The sequence below is a fragment of the Pan paniscus genome, chromosome 14 (genome assembly GCF_029289425.2).
Source record: "Pan paniscus chromosome 14, NHGRI_mPanPan1-v2.0_pri, whole genome shotgun sequence".
NCBI classification, from domain to species: Eukaryota; Metazoa; Chordata; class Mammalia; order Primates; family Hominidae; genus Pan; species Pan paniscus.
The window spans coordinates 31,869,419-31,885,401 of NC_073263.2; the positions used below are offsets into that span (position 1 = coordinate 31,869,419).

The window sequence follows — 15,983 nt, forward strand, 5'->3', positions numbered from 1 at the left end:
TACTTCATATGGGTGCTGTAGTGAGTAATAGCAATGCATGGCACATGCTAAAGGCTGCTTCTGCATTTGCTATAGTTGTGTATACTTGAAGGAAGGACCTTGCCCCTTCATCATCTCTATATATAATGCTTAGAACCAGTGCTTAGAACATCCGACTTATAAAAATTTGTCAAAAGAATGGCTATTTTTCTTCACTGTTCCCCTTCATATAAGTGACAGTATCTACCATTTCCCAATGCCATATATTGATGTTTTTACCCTAGGATCACCAATTAATGTGGCTTCATGGTCTAGTTCACATGCATTTATTTTATTCTATTCACATTGTACAATTGCTACACAATCTACAAAAAGTACAAAAGCCTAGCCATTTTCCGATGCCAGGTCAGAGCCAAGTTGCAAAAAAGGAAGACAGCACAGTAAGTTACAAGAAGAGCTCAGGGGTCCATTACAAGTCACACTGTACAAGTCACATCACATATTTAAAGCTGTAAATATTGCCACAGGAGAATCTCTTGTCTTTGCAGCGACCACACAGTTCCTGTCGATGAGGCCTCCTTAGATCAATGTGTCTCTTCTTTTGAGGACAGGAACAATGAGACTTTGAGCAGGTCTTTAGGAAACAAAGAAGAGTTTGGACGCTAAATGATCAGTTTAGTGTTTCAAATGTAATCCTCAAATCACAGTACTTCTCCCTATTACCCTATCCCTGAAACCTTCATCCTCTGAGTCCTACGAGAAGGCCAAGACCAAGTTGTACAAAATTACTTGTATCACATTAAATGTCAGATATTTTTTCAAGATGAATGATCACAGAAGATATTCAAGAGAATACTGCAGAGCCAATCAAGACAATATAATGTAAAAGGAATTTAAGAGTTTTGTAGAATTTCTTCCCTATGTAGATTTTTACATTTGTAGCTGAACCAGTCAAGGCAACATAATGTAAGAGAAAAAAATAAGTCAAGAGTTTTATAGCGTTTCTTCACTCTGCAGATGTTTAGATTTGTAGGCAGGTCAGGGTGAGTGGCAGTGGGTAGGAATTAAATGAACATTTAAAAAAGACTAGAGCAGATGTTCTCAACCAGGGGTGATTTTACTCCCCCATCTCCAAACCCAGTGGACATCTGGCAATGTCTGAATATATTTTGGGTTGTTAAAACTGGGAGAGAAGGGTATTCTGGAGGAAACTAAATGTTTCTTTTCTTCTTCTTTTCGATGTGCCCAATCTTTACTAGGATCTAAAATAGTTTCTTTCAACCATTATCTCATTTCTGTCTTCCAATAATTAAAACTAATATCCTATGGAAACTGGTACAGTACCCTGGTTCCATCCCCCCAACCCTGCCATTCTATTTTCTACATGTCCCATAGCCACATGGAATAAGTCAAGATTTACCTTTTTTTTTTTTTTTTTTGAAATGGAGTCTCGCTCTGTCGCCCAGTCTGGAGTGCAGTGGTGAGATCGTGGCTCACTGCAACCTCCGTCTCCTGGGTTCAAGCAATTGTCTCTGCCTCAGCTTCCTGGGTAGCTGGAATTACAGGCAATCGCCACTATGCCCAGCTAATTTTTGTATTTTTTAGTAGAGATGGGGTTTCACCATGTTGGCCACACTGGTCTTGAACTCCTGACCTGAGGTGATCCGTCCGCCTTGGCCTCCCAAAGCGCTGGGATTACAGGAGTGAGCCACCATGCCTGGCCAAGATGTACCTTTTTATATTGTGAAAATAGACATTTTTATTCTGCTAAATGCAGTCTTAAACATGATTTAATAAACTGTTCTGTTGAAGAATATGCCTCCTTATGAGAAAATTCCTTTTTTTTTTTTTCTTTTTTTTGAGACAGAGTCTCGCTCTTTTGCCCAGGCTGGACTGCAGTGGCGCTATCTTGGCTCACTGCAAGCTCCGCCTCCCGGGTTCACGCCATTCTCCTGCCTCAGCCTCCCGAGTAGCTGGGACTACAGGCGCCTGCCACTGCACCCGGCTAATTTTTTGTATCTTTAGTAGAGATGGGGTTTCACCATGTTAGCCAGGGTGGTCTCGATCTCCTGACCTCGTGATCCTCCCGCCTCGGCCTCCCAAAGTGCTGGGATTACAGGCGTGAGCCACTGCACCCGGCCCTTATAAGAAAATTCTAACAAGTAATACTCACATGGTGTTTACTATGTGCCTAGCACTCTCTTAAGCACTTATATACATGAATTCATTTAATTCTCACAACACCCTTACAAAGAAAGGCTCAACAAAATAAGGATTTACCCTAAAGGTTGATTTCTGCTTCTGGAAATGATGGATTAGGTAATTCTAACCAAGCCTCCTGGATGACTAGAAAAGCTGAGCTAAAAATAACTGTTTGGATCACTGAGAAATTATCAGAGCATTAGAGATGAAAACCCAGAAATAGGTGTGAGCTTGATGTCTGGGACTGTTTACTCTCACTATAGTTTTTCACATGTGATAGCTAGCACTCAATCAAAAATAACCAGGTACTGTATATGAGGAGACAGAACAACATACTTGAAAGCCAAGAGGACAGCAATAGACTCACAGGGTATTGAGTTAATGAAGTTCTCTGACACAGATTTTAAAATCACTAAGTGCTAATATGTTCAAGGAAATAAAACTAATATTTCCAGCAAAAAATTGAAGTTTTCTTCTAAAGCAATAAAAATTCTAGAACAGAAAAATACAACAAATAAAATCAATAGTTCAATGGATGTTTTAATCACAGATTAAAAAGAGCTGAGATGAGAAATACAAATGGAAGATGGTTTAGTAGATAATATTCAACCTAAAGCAAGAAGAGCTAAAAGCATGGAAAATATAGATAAGCACATAAGAGACAGAAAGAAATATGGTGCAAAGGTCTAGTATGAGTAATTGGAAGAAAGAAGGAATAGGAGCAGAAGTAACATTTGAAAAGATAACAGTTGATAATTTCCCAAAAGTAATGAAAATCTTTAAGCTGCAGTTTCAAGAAACACTATGAAACTCAAGCAGGATAATTACAAAGAAACTACAACTAGGCACATCATTGTAAAACTGCTGAAAAACCAAGGCAGAGAGAAGTAAGCAGATTTAAGAAGGGGAAAGAGAAGAGATTACTTCAAAAGAGATGCAATAAGAGCTATATTGTTTCATAGAAACAATGAAATTCAGATCCTTAAAGGGCAGAAAGAAGTATTTCCAACCTAGAAATTCTATATATACCCAGCGAAAATATCTCTTAAAAAGATATCCAAGGCTGGGCGTGACAGCTCACGCCTACAATCCCAATACTTTGGGAGGCCAAGGCAGGTGGATCACCTGAGGTCAGGAGTTCAAGACAAGCCTGGCCAACATGGAGAAACCCTGTCTATACTAAAAATACAAAAATTAGCCGGGCGTGGTGGCATGTGCCTGTAATCCCAGCTACTAGGGAGGCTGAGGCAGGAGAATCACTTGAGTCCAGGAGGTGGAGGTTGCAGTGAGCCAAGATCATGCCACTGCACTCCAGCCTGGGCAATGGAGCACGACTCTATCTCAAAAAAAAAAAAAAAGATATCCGGACAAAATAGAATTTGTCACCTCCAGACCAATACCATGGAAAATATTAAAGTTCAAGTCAAAGGAAAGTGGCCCTAGAAACAAGAAGATACAAAGAATAACAGAAAGAATGTATAGCTAAAACTAAATGAATACTGACTATACACAATAATCTTATAAAATTTTAAATATAGGTAAAATAAGTATACAATAATAGCATATAAGTTAGGATGTAGTTAGAGTGTTCTCAAGTCATTGCATTGTCTGTGAAAGGCAAGAGTAGGCTGAGCGCAGTGGCTTACGCCTGTAATCCCAGCACTTTGGGAGGCCGAAGCACATGGATCATGTCAGGAGTTTGAGACCAGCCTGGCCAACATAGTGAAACCCTGTCTCTACTAAAAATACAAAAATTAGCCAGGCGTGGTGGCAGGCGCCTGTAGTCCCAGCTACTTGGGAGGCTGAGGCAGGAGAATCACCTGAACCCAGGAGGCAGAGCTTGTAGTGAACCAAGATTGCACCACTGTACTCCAGCCTGGGTGACACAGCAAGAGTCTGTCTCAAAAAAAAAAAAAAAAAGGCAAGATTAACAATTTAGACTTTGACAAGTCAGACAGTCATGTTATTTCTATGGTAACCATCAAAAGGACATTAAAAAATGATAGAAGGGAATATTGAATATTAAAAAAAATTCAAGTCAACACAAGAGAAAAGAAAAAGGGGTGGAGAAAAAAGAAAATACATTTAAACCCAGTTTAATAAGTAGTTATATTGAACATCATCATCAAAGAATGTCAGACTAGAAAATCAGAGGATGAATCACTTATAAGCTAGTTTTCAAAATGTCAATTAATTTATTAATTAATTATTTTTGAGATGGAGTCTTGCTCTGTTGCCCAGGCTGGAGTGCAGTGGTGCCATCTCGGCTCACTGCAACCTCCTCCTCCTGGGTTCAAGCAATTCTCCTGCCTCAGCCTCCCGAGTAGCTGGGACTACAGGCACCTGCCACCACGTCTGCCTAATTTTTGTATTTTTAATAGAGACGGGGTTTCACTATATTGGCCAGGCTGGTCTCGAACTCCTGACCTTGTGATCCACCCACCTTGGCCTCCCAAAGTACTGGGATTACAGGCATGATCCACCATGCCTGGCCCATTTATTTCTACTAATTATAGAAAAAGAAGAAATGTTTTTAACTAAGGACTTAGGTTAAAAAACATACTCATTACAAAAAGCAAGTTAAGGATCTCACCTAGTTCTGTGAATTTCTAAACATTGGAGACACCATAGAATCCAGTCAGAGCTCTAATACTATCCATCTAACCTTGGGAAAGTTATTTTGAACTTAGCTTTCAGATCTATAAAATAGGAATAACATCTCCCACAAAGATTAGATGACAGGAGGTAATGCGTGTAAAGCACTATCTCAAAATTTGGCATGTAGTAAAAAATTAACAGCAGTCACCTTTTACATTACTACATTCTAACTATGCCCAGGGTGTCAGAGGAAAAACAAACAAACCCCATAAGGCAATCTGAAATAGTGAATCTTCCCCTCTTTCCCTTCAAAAAAGATGCAAACTAGAATTTATGCTTTCATTGTTCTAAAATATAACATTTCAAACATACAGAACACTCACATACCCATATCCAACTCTATCACATCCTAACATTTTGTCAGAGAGGCTTCATTTTAGTGATGAAACATAGACACAATGGAAGTGTTCCATATGCTCACCTGGCATTGGATTGCTTCTACTCGATAAGGGTTAAAACTCTTTTGGCATTTACAACAGAGTTGTTTGAAATAAACCTAAAGAGAAATATGTTTTTTTTAAAATACAAGCTTTTATACACACCCACACCCTGCAAAGGCTCCCAGTTCTTAAGTAATCCATTGCATCTTGCTTTTACCAACCTCTACCCTTGCCTTGCCTTTTATCTTGCTTTTACCAACCTCTACCCTTGAGGTTTCAAGGTGTACTAGTTCTTATTAATCACTTTTTCTTTGAATCTAATTTTCCTTACCCATAAGATTGGAATACTTTTTTTTTTTTTTTTTTTTTTGAGATGGAGTTTTGCTCTTGTTACCCAGTCTGGAGTGCAATGGCGGGAAATCGGCTCACTGCAACCCCCGCCTCCTGGGTTCAAGCGATTCTCCTGCCTCAGCCTCCTGAGTTGCTGGGATTACAGGTGCCCGCCACCACACCCGGCTAATTTTTTGTATTTTTAGTAGAGACTGGGTTTTGCCATGTTGACCAGGCTGGTCTCAAACTCCTGGCCTTAAATGATCTACCCACCTCGGCCTCCCAAAGTGCTGGGATTACAAGCCTTAGCCACCGCACCCAGCCAGAATAATACGATTAATACTTACTTTTTCCATAGTTCTGAAAACTCCCTAATAATGTACACCAAGTACCACAGTAGATACTCAATGGGAAGTGGCTGCCATACTTTTTGTCCTTATCTTTTAGCTCTTACATGTTTCATTTTTCAGTATTTCCCAGCTTACACTTTAAATTACTTGTGGTTACCCATCAATACCACCTGCTTTCTAGGCTTTGTGCAATTTCCTGTGCACATTTTCTCTCTGCCTTGCTTGGTGAACTCTTCCTCCTATTTATTCTTTCAAATCCTGCTTGGACATCAAGCTGTCTTCCCTCAGACAGGGCTAATCCCCTCCTTCCTGTGCTATCTCTGCACTGCTTCCATATGAAGAAGGATGCTACTGCACGTATTGCCAAATTACATTTTGTTTCCATCACTCGTATCAAAATAAATTCCTTGAGAACAAGTCCTGTGTTTTGTTCTTTGTATCCTAGTGCCTTGGAATGTTTGAATTAAACTCATTTTTCTTCTGGCAAGAGAAGGAAGTAAATTCAACTTCAACTTTAAAAATCTATTCACTCTCTAGGTCTCTAGTAAATGGCTAGTGTGAGAAGTCAAGTTTTCATCCGGAACTCAATGCCTCTTTGCCCTCTCTCTCCACAGTCCTTTGGCCAGTAAGGCAATTTCTAAACGTGCGACAGCACAGGGCGTTCACACTCAAATGCTTATGGAGGTTAATAACATCGGGCCACGTAGACTGTTGCAAAACGAGGTGCACAGGGCAAGGAAAAGAAGAGGAAGCCTTAGGGGCAGCCTGCTGTTCTCATTCTCAAACGAGGGTCTCTAATGACCAGAGCCTACAGGATTCACGAAAATGCAGAAATGCAGAATTTAATGTGAAGCCTTTTCCAGTCCTAATATGTTGGCAATTAAATTAGGAAGGGGGCAAAAGAAACCTTAGGCGTAGCCTAAGTCTCTTACAGGCAAATCTTTACAGTAAGTTTTTTCACTTATTGCCCCACCTTGTGGACAAACAGTGGAAATTTCCTAGCGCTAAGGCCCAGACCTGTTCCAAGCATACCAACTAAAAAACGGTTACAAAAACTTCCAATGTAGACAAGAACAAAAGTTCATCTAAGTAACCTGACATTTTGTCATATATAACGCCAGAGCATGGTTCGGAAACCCAGGTGGACAGTCCGATTCAGTTCCATTCATTCACTGAGCACTTCCTGTACACCTGGCACTAGGGATGCCACCAAGATCAAGACAGGACTATGACAGCCATGCTCCCTCAGGAATCAGATTCTTCCCCGCTTACCATCCGTGCCCACCCCATCCTCCTCTCACCTCCTACTCTTTTTACTTACCTTGTTCGTTCCAGAAATGCACCACACGTAAGCACTCTCCCACCTGGTCTTACAATCTTTACAGTGGAAATAGCCATATTTTGGTTCCAAAAACTGAAAATAAAGAAGAAAAGTACTTTACCATCATGCAAGGGGAAAAAAGCCAGATCCTTCTTTATGACTTTGTATAAGGAAAAAAAAAATGACTTCTTTAACCTCACTTGTATCTATTCTCAAGACTACGGCATTGATTCAGTTTCTCATCTCTCTTAAAGATTACTCTGGGATTCTTCTTGCTGCCTTCTTTTGTACTTTTCCAATCCATTTTCCACAATGCTACCGGCACCATCTTCCCAAAACGAAAGTCTGATTTCATGTATCACAGACTCGAAGCCCTTCTTCGTCTCCAAATTCTCCAATAGCAGTGGTTGCCAGACTGTTGGTTTTCACAGGCTTAGTTGGGTTGGCACCTATTTTACCCAAAACTTACCAAACAAACAGGCCGCGTGATATACATATTTTCAGAGCTCCCTCTCCTTCACCAAGTACATGGAAGAAGAGAGAAGATTTTGCTCTTATTGCCCCCATAGATGGAAAAGGAGGGAGGGGATGAGGCTGGTCGAGGACTAAGAAGAGGGAAGAGAGGATCTACCTGGAAGTTGGGCCTCCGGAGCGGCTCGGAGGCGGCGTCTCCAGGCACCTGCTTGCTCTTCGTCTCCTGAGGGCACGGGGCGTCTTTCTCCCCCGATTCCTCCAGCTGCCCGGGCTCCTCCTGCCTGTCAGCTCCTGACCTCCGTGGTGGTGGCTGGGGCTGGCTGGCCTCCGCAGGGCCCGGGAGCGCCTTGCTCTCCGCTTCGTCCCCATCTCTCCGCAGGCGGATCAAGCCCCTGCTGCCGGTGGCGGGTGAAGTGACCCCACAGGCTGGCAGGGGCTCCTGGGGGTCTCTGCCGTCCCAGGGGGAGCAGCTGCTGAGGGTGCGAGGCCCCAGAGAGCACTGCACAGCCTTGTCCACCCGCGGGCTCACCTGCACGCCCACCTCCTTGGTGTTGGGCTTGCACAGCCGCGGGCTCAGGCTGGGGTTCATCTGGGAGAGAATGGCCTTAAGCTGCGCCCTCTTGTAAGGGTCAATGCAGTAGTCAGGGGCGTTCGCGGGCACCAGCAGCCCTGGCCTGGCCAGAAAAGTGGGAGGACCCATATTTTGCCTCCAGTCGGGCTGTTTGTGCCCTGAGAGTCCAGGCTGGCCCAAAGGCACTGTGTTCCCATAACCCTGGTACAAGCCATAGGGAACACGGACAAAGCGCTCCATCCGCTCTCAGGTGCTCAGGCGCAGTCTAATATCCTAGCCAGTTTGTTTGGGTCCTTATTTTGCCTTCCTCCTTCATCCACCCCTTCTTTCTCCTCATCAGGTTGGTTCAGATTCATTCCTGGCTTCTCCATTTATTTCAGATTCTAATGGGAGCTGCTGCTTATTACCCTGATTGAGGGAGAGAAGCTCTATCTACAGATGTCTAATTGCCACCTGATTCCTACCTAATTGCTTTTCCCTACCTCTTCAATTCACTGTTCGGGAATCTTTTTTTCAAAGCTGTTTTTCATTTCCAGCTTATTCACACATATGCTTTAATTAGTGATTAATTCATATATTCCTGTAGTGACCATTCTAAAGATCCTTTGTAAGGTAATGTGGTAATGTAAGATAATGTTGTAAGGTACAGCCATTATGGACAACAGTATGAAGGTTCCTTAAAAAAGTTAATAGAAGTACCAGATAATCCAGTAATCCCACCACTGGGTATTTACCCAAAGGAAATGAAATCAATATCCTGAAGAGATACCTTCACTTCCTTGTTCGTTGTAGCATTATGCACAATAGCCAAGTTATGGAAACAATCTAAGTGTCTGTTAACAGAAAAATGGATAGAGAAATTGTGGCATGTATTTATACAATGGAATATTATTCAGCCTTAAAACAGGAGATCCTGCCCGGACGCGGTGGCTCACACCTGTAATCCCAGCAGTTTGGGAGGCCGAGGCAGGCAGATGACCTAAGGTCAGGAGTTCGAGACCAACCTGGCCAACATGGTGAAACCCTGCCTCTAATAAAAATACAAAAATCAGCCGGGTATGGTGGCACGCTCCTGTAATCCCAGCTACTCGGGAGGCTGAGGCTGGAGAATCACCTGAACCTGGGAGGCGAAGGTTGCAGTGAGCTGAGATCACACCACTGCACTCCAGTCTGGGCAACAGAGAGAGCAAGACTCCGTCTCAAACAAACAAACAAACAAACAAACAAAAAACAGGAGATCCTGCCATTTGCAACAACTTGGGTGAAACTGGGGAACATTATGCTAAGTGAAATAAGCCAGATAGAAAAATACTGCATAAACTCACTGATACGTGGAATCTGAAAAAGTCAAATACATAGAAGCAGAAAGTAGAATGGTGGTTACCAGGGACAGGAAGTTGGGGGGAATGGAGAGAGACTGGTCAGAGCCTAAAATGTTACAGTTAGGTAGAATGAATGAGTCTAGAGATCTAATTTACAGCATAACGACTACAGTTAACAATATTGTATTTTATACTGAAAAGTTTCAAAGAGAAATTTCAGGTGCTCTCACCGCACACAAAAGAAAGGTAATTATGTGAACAGATGGATATGTTAATTGCTTGACTATAGTAATCATCTCACTGTGTACATATACATGTTGTGCACATTAAATATATACAACTTTTAGGAAATAATGGTTTTTTGGGTTTTTGTTTGTTTGCTTGTTTGAAATGGAGTTTCCTCGCTCTGTCTCCCAGGCAGGAGTGCAGTGGCATGATTTCGGCTCACTGCAACTTCCACCTCTGGGGTTCAAGTGATTCCCCCACCTCAGCCTCCCAAGTAGCTGGGATTACAGGCACATGCCACCACACCCAGTTAATTTTTGTATTTTTAGTAGAGACAGGGTTTTGCCATGTTGGCCAGGCTGGTCTCGAACTCCTGACCTCAGGTGATCTGCCCACCTTGGCCTCCCAAAGTGCTGTGATTACAGGCGTGAGCCCATGCCCAGCTGGAAATAATGTTTTTAAGAAAAATTAAAGCATATTGTAAATTGAATACAAATAGTAAATTGAGTAGCTGCGCTAGAAGAGAATAGGTGAGAAAGTCTATTATGGTGGAGCTAATAAGTGGCAAGTCCCTGGTACAAAGAGAACAAGAAACATAAAGGTATGGGGGGCTGTATAAAATGACAGAAAATGTTATTTCTGAGACTTGTGTGACATGCCACGGGTTCTCATTAGTCCACTCCTAGTGAGACACCCCTCCCCCCCCAAAAAGGGGACAAAGCATATTGTTCTGATTTACAGGGTAAATAAATCACAGGTTAGTTAAGTGTGTGAAGTCAAATGGACTAGAATTCAAACCTGGGCCTTACTACCAGGCACATTACTTAACTACTTGATTCAGTATCCTCATCTGACAATACTGACCAATTTACAGGATTACTGTAAGATTAAACATGGTATTGCTTGAAAACCCAAAGCAGAATGCCTAACTCATAAAATGTTTGGTAAGTGGCAGCTGTTATTAGTAAGGATCACAGACGTATTTCTTTGCGAATTAGACTTAGAGCAAAAGCTTTAGAATCTATCTGCATTAGTAAGGCCTCCTTCTACAACTAAGGATTACTGATTATCAAACTAAAATGGTCCCTAAGGAACCAAGCGGAGCCCACCCTTTTTCTAATCCAAGGTTGCTTCTGTTTACTGCTCCAGCACCTTCTGGAAGCAGCAAGGCCCCCATGGGAGCAACTCTCACTGAATCCATTTGAAGGTTTTGTAGGTCTTACAACAAACCCTATTCAGCCTTGCATTAGGCATGTTACAGAACCAACAAATTCGTAGATGAAGTCAGGTCTTCCAGTTCAGCCTGCGAGGAAGACAGGTGATCCGAATCCTAAGAATGCAAAAGATGGGCCGGGTGTGGTGGCTCATGCCTGTAATCCCAGCGCTTTGGAAGGCCGAGGCAGGCAGATCACCTGAGGTCGGGAGGTTGAGACCAGACTGACCAACAACGGAGAAACCTCGTCTCTACTTAAAAATACAAAGTTAGCCGTGCGTGGTGGCGCATGCCTGTATTCCCAGCTACTCGGGAGGCTGAGGCAGGAGAACCACTTGATCCCTGGAGGCGGAAGTTGCGGTGAGCGGAGATTGCGCCATTGCACACCAGCCCGGGCCACAAGAGCGAAACTCCGTCTCAAAAAAAAAAGCAAAAGATACTACCAAGGCTTGCGGAGCAAGGTACCTCACACTTCATGAGCGAGTTAAGATGGGTTTCACAATTTTTCAAGCAAGGAAACGGGCTCGGAGGTCTTGAACACCTGCTACCCATTAGCAGAACAGCTACTGGAACTAAAATCCTCTGATTTCAAATAACAGCCCCGCCCACTATCACTAAGTGAAGTCATCCACAACCACACACCGACCACTCTAAGCTTTTGTAAGATCGGCTCGCTTTGGGGAACAGGTCTTGAGAGAACATCCCTTTTAAGGTCAGAACAAAGGTATTTCATAGGTCCCAGGTCGTGTCCCGAGGGCGCCCACCCAAACATGAGCTGGAGCAAAAAGAAAGGGATGGGGGACTTGGAGTAGGCATAGGGGCGGCCCCTCCAAGCAGGGTGGCCTGGGACTCTTAAGGGTCAGCGAGAAGAGAACACACACTCCAGCTCCCGCTTTATTCGGTCAGATACTGACGGTTGGGATGCCTGACAAGGAATTTCCTTTCGCCACACTGAGAAATACCCGCAGCGGCCCACCCAGGCCTGACTTCCGGGTGGTGCGTGTGCTGCGTGTCGCGTCACGGCGTCACGTGGCCAGCGCGGGCTTGTGGCGCGAGCTTCTGAAACTAGGCGGCAGAAGCGGAGACGCTGTGGCTCTGCTGCGCCACTGCTGCGCCTCGGGTGTCTTTTGCGGCGGTGGGTCGCCGCCCGAAGAAGCCTGAGGGGACAGATTTGTGACCGGCGCGGTTTTTGTCAGCTTACTCCGGCCAAAAAAGAACTGCATCTCTGGAGCGGGTTAGTGGTGGTGGTAGTGGGTGGGGACGAGCGCGTCTTCCGCAGTCCCAGTCCAGCGTGGCGGGGGAGCGCCTCACGCCCCGGGTCGCTGCCGCGGCTTCTTGCCCTTTTGTCTCTGCCAACCCCCACCCATGCCTGAGAGAAAGGTCCTTGCCCGAAGGCAAATTTTCGCCAAGCAAATTTGAGCCCCGCCCCTTCCCTGGGTCTCCATTTCCCGCCTCCGGCCCGGCCTTTGGGCTCCGCCTTCAGCTCAAGACTTAACCTCCCTCCCAGCTGTCCCAGATGACGCCATCTGAAATTTCTTGGAAACACGATCACTTTAACGGAATATTGCTGTTTTGGGGAAGTGTTTTACAGCTGCTGGGCACGCTGTATTTGCCTTACTTAAGCCCCTGGTAATTGCTGTATTCCGAAGACATGCTGATGGGAATTACCAGGCGGCGTTGGTCTCTAACTGGAGCCCTCTGTCCCCACTAGCCACGCGTCACTGGTTAGCGTGATTGAAACTAAATCGTATGAAAATCCTCTTCTCTAGTCGCACTAGCCACGTTTCGAGTGCTTAATGTGGCTAGTGGCACCGGTTTGGACAGCACAACTGTAAAATGTTCCCATCCTCACAGTAAGCTGTTATCGTTCCAGGAGATGGGACTGAATTAGAATTCAAACAAATTTTCCAGCGCTTCTGATTTTTACCTCAGTCACATAATAAGGAATGCATCCCTGTGTAAGTGCATTTTGGTCTTCTGTTTTGCAGACTTATTTACCAAGCATTGGAGGAATATTGTAGGTAAAAATGCCTATTGGATCCAAAGAGAGGCCAACATTTTTTGAAATTTTTAAGACACGCTGCAACAAAGCAGGTATTGACAAATTTTATATAACTTTATAAATTACACCGAGAAAGTGTTTTCTAAAAAATGCTTGCTAAAAACCCAGTACGTCACAGTGTTGCTTAGAACCATAAACTGTTCCTTATGTGTGTATAAATCCAGTTAACAACATAATCATCGTTTGCAGGTTAACCACATGATAAATATAGAACGTCTAGTGGATAAAGAGGAAACTGGCCCCTTGACTAGCAGTAGGAACAATTACTAACAAATCAGAAGCATTAATGTTACTTTATGGCAGAAGTTGTCCAACTTTTTGGTTTCAGTACTCCTTATACTCTTAAAAATGATCTAGGACCCCCGGAGTGCTTTTGTTTATGTAGCTTACCATATTAGAAATTTAAAACTAAGAATTTAAGGCTGGGCGTGGTGGCTCACGCCTGTAATCCCAGCACTTTGGGAGGCCGAGGTGGGCGGATCACTTGAGGCCAGAAGTTTGAGACCAGCGTGGCCAACATGGTGAAACCCTATCTCTACTAAAAATACAAAAAAATGTGCTGGGTGTGGTGGTGCGTGCCTGTAATCCCAGCTACACGGGAGGCGGAGGCAGGAGAATCGCTTGAACCCTGGAGGCAGAGGTTGCAGTGAGCCAAGATCATGCCACTGCACTCCAGCCTGGGCCACATAGCATGACTCTGTCTCAAAACAAACAAACAAACAAAAAACTAAGAATTTGAAGTTAATTTACTTAAAAATAATGAAAGCTAACCCATTGCATATTATCACAACATTCTTAGGAAAAATAACTTTTTGAAAACAAGTGAGTGGAATAGTTTTTACATTTTTGCAGTTCTCTTTAATGTCTGGCTAAATAGAGATAGCTGGATTCACTTATCTGTGTCTAATCTGTTATTTTGGTAGAAGTATATGAAAAAAAATTAACCTCACGTTGAAAAAAGGAATATCTTAATAGTTTTCAGTTACTTTTTGGTATTTTTCCTTGTACTTTGCATAGATTTTTCAAAGATCTAATAGATATACCATAGGTCTTTCCCATGTCGCAACATCATGCAGTGATTATTTGGAAGATAGTGATGTTCTGAATTATACAAAGTTTCCAAATATTGATACATTGCATTAAACAGTATTTTAAAAATCGCATTCATTAATATCACCATGGATGTCAGAAAAGTCTTTTAAGATTGGGTAGAAATGAGCCACTGGAAATTCTAATTTTCATTTGAAAGTTCACATTTTGTCATTGACAACAAACTGTTTTCCTTGCAGCAACAAGATCACTTCATTGATTTGTGAGAAAATGTCTACCAAATTATTTAAGTTGAAATAACTTTGTCAGCTGTTCTTTCAAGTAAAAATGACTTTTCATTGAAAAAATTGCTTGTTCAGATCACAGCTCAACACGAGTGCTTTTCTAGGCAGTATTGTACTTCAGTATGCAGAAGTGCTTTATGTATGCTTCCTATTTTGTCAGATTATTAAAAGAAGTGCTAAAGCATTGAGCTTCGAAATTAATTTTTACTGCTTCATTAGGACATTCTTACATTAAACTGGCATTATTATTATTATTATTTTTAACAAGGACACTCAGTGGTAAGGAATATAATGGCTACTAGTATTAGTTTGGTGCCACTGCCATAACTCATGCAAATGTGCCAGCAGTTTTACCCAGCACCATCTTTGCACTGTTGATACAAATGTCAACATCGTGAAAAAGGGAAATGATTCCATAGCGTTATTATGAAAGTAGTTTTGAACTGTAATGGTAGAGGATGAATAGCTCACAATACAAATTTGTCATTTCCCTTTAAGAGAGAATTCCCATTTTATGTGAGAGTCCACATGTTCCTCATACCCATAGATTGGCCACATCTTGTGTACTCTTCAGAATTATTTGAATTTTTTGAATTTTATCTGTGGAATGTATTCTTTTTTTTTTTTTTTTTTTTTTTTTTTTCTTTTTTGAGACACAGTCTTGCTCTGTTGCCCAGGCTGGAATGCAGTGGCGTGATCTCGGCTCACTGCAACCACCGCCTCCTGGGTTCAAGTGATTCTCCTGTGGCAGCCTCCGGAGTAGCTGGGACTACAGGCATGTGCCACCACGCTCGGCTAATTTTTTGTGTTTTTAGTAAAGATGGGGTTTCAACGTGTTAGCAAGGTTGGTCTCTATCTGACCTCATGATCTGCCCGCCTCAGCCTCCCAATGTGTTGGGATTACAGGCGTGAGCCACTGCACCTGGCCGAATTTTATCGTGGAATGTATTCTTAATGTGAATAGTTTTTGATTCCGAACCATGAATAATAAGAAAATAAATAAAATTTAAATGAAAATAAAAGCTAATATATACAGCTTTTAATAATGTAGTTAAATGCCATCTTGTAACTTTTGTGAACTCTTGTTACACCTTTCTATAGATTCGCAAGAGAATGGATTAATGATCTTGTTTAATTAATATGCCTTAACAAAAGTAATCCATAGTCAAGATCTTAAGCATTTTTTTCCTTATGATCTTTAACTGTTCTGGGTCACAAATTTGTCTGTCACTGGTTAAAACTAAGGTGGGATTTTTTTTTTAATAGATTTAGGACCAATAAGTCTTAATTGGTTTGAAGAACTTTCTTCAGAAGCTCCACCCTATAATTCTGAACCTGCAGAAGAATCTGAACATAAAAACAACAATTATGAACCAAACCTATTTAAAACTCCACAAAGGAAACCATCTTATAATCAGCTGGCTTCAACTCCAATAATATTCAAAGAGCAAGGGCTGACTCTGCCACTGTACCAATCTCCTGTAAAAGAATTAGATAAATTCAAATTAGACTTAGGTAAGTAATGCAATATGGTAGACTGGGGAGAACTACAAACTAGGAAT

At 42.5% G+C, this 15,983-nt stretch overlaps 2 protein-coding genes across 2 annotated transcripts in view; one reads left to right on the plus strand and one right to left on the minus strand.

Annotated features, from left to right (window-relative positions):
- Window positions 1-289: 289 nt before the first annotated feature.
- ZAR1L (zygote arrest 1 like) lies at window positions 290-9,269 on the minus strand. The gene is made up of 4 exons (XM_003826865.6): window positions 7,852-9,269; window positions 7,221-7,313; window positions 5,261-5,335; window positions 290-613 (listed from the first exon to the last, which is right to left on the minus strand). The coding sequence occupies exons 1-4, from the start codon at window positions 8,503-8,505 to the stop codon at window positions 470-472; spliced, it is 966 nt and encodes a 321-aa protein (XP_003826913.1). The 5' UTR covers window positions 8,506-9,269; the 3' UTR covers window positions 290-469.
- Window positions 9,270-12,015: 2,746 nt separating this feature from the next.
- BRCA2 (BRCA2 DNA repair associated) overlaps window positions 12,016-15,983 on the plus strand; it is an 84,553-nt gene continuing 80,585 nt past the window's right edge. Inside the window, exons 1-3 of the mRNA XM_003826866.5 lie at window positions 12,016-12,259; window positions 13,014-13,119; window positions 15,688-15,936. Of these exons, the coding sequence (XP_003826914.4) occupies window positions 13,053-13,119; window positions 15,688-15,936 (316 nt within the window). The 5' untranslated portion in view covers window positions 12,016-12,259; window positions 13,014-13,052. The remainder of the gene's footprint in view (window positions 12,260-13,013; window positions 13,120-15,687; window positions 15,937-15,983) is intronic.

Excerpts from the sequence above, each read along its gene's own strand:
- ZAR1L (XM_003826865.6), bottom strand. The coding sequence starts at position 8,505 with ATGGAGCGCTTTGTCCGTGTTCCCTATGGCTTGTACCAGGGTTATGGG. Across the intron at positions 7,314-7,851 it reads TCCGGAGGCCCAACTTCCAG|TTTTTGGAACCAAAATATGG; the intron begins GTAGATCCTCTC and ends CTTTATTTTCAG. Across the intron at positions 5,336-7,220 it reads GCATTTCTGGAACGAACAAG|GTTTATTTCAAACAACTCTG; the intron begins GTAAGTAAAAAG and ends ATTTCTCTTTAG.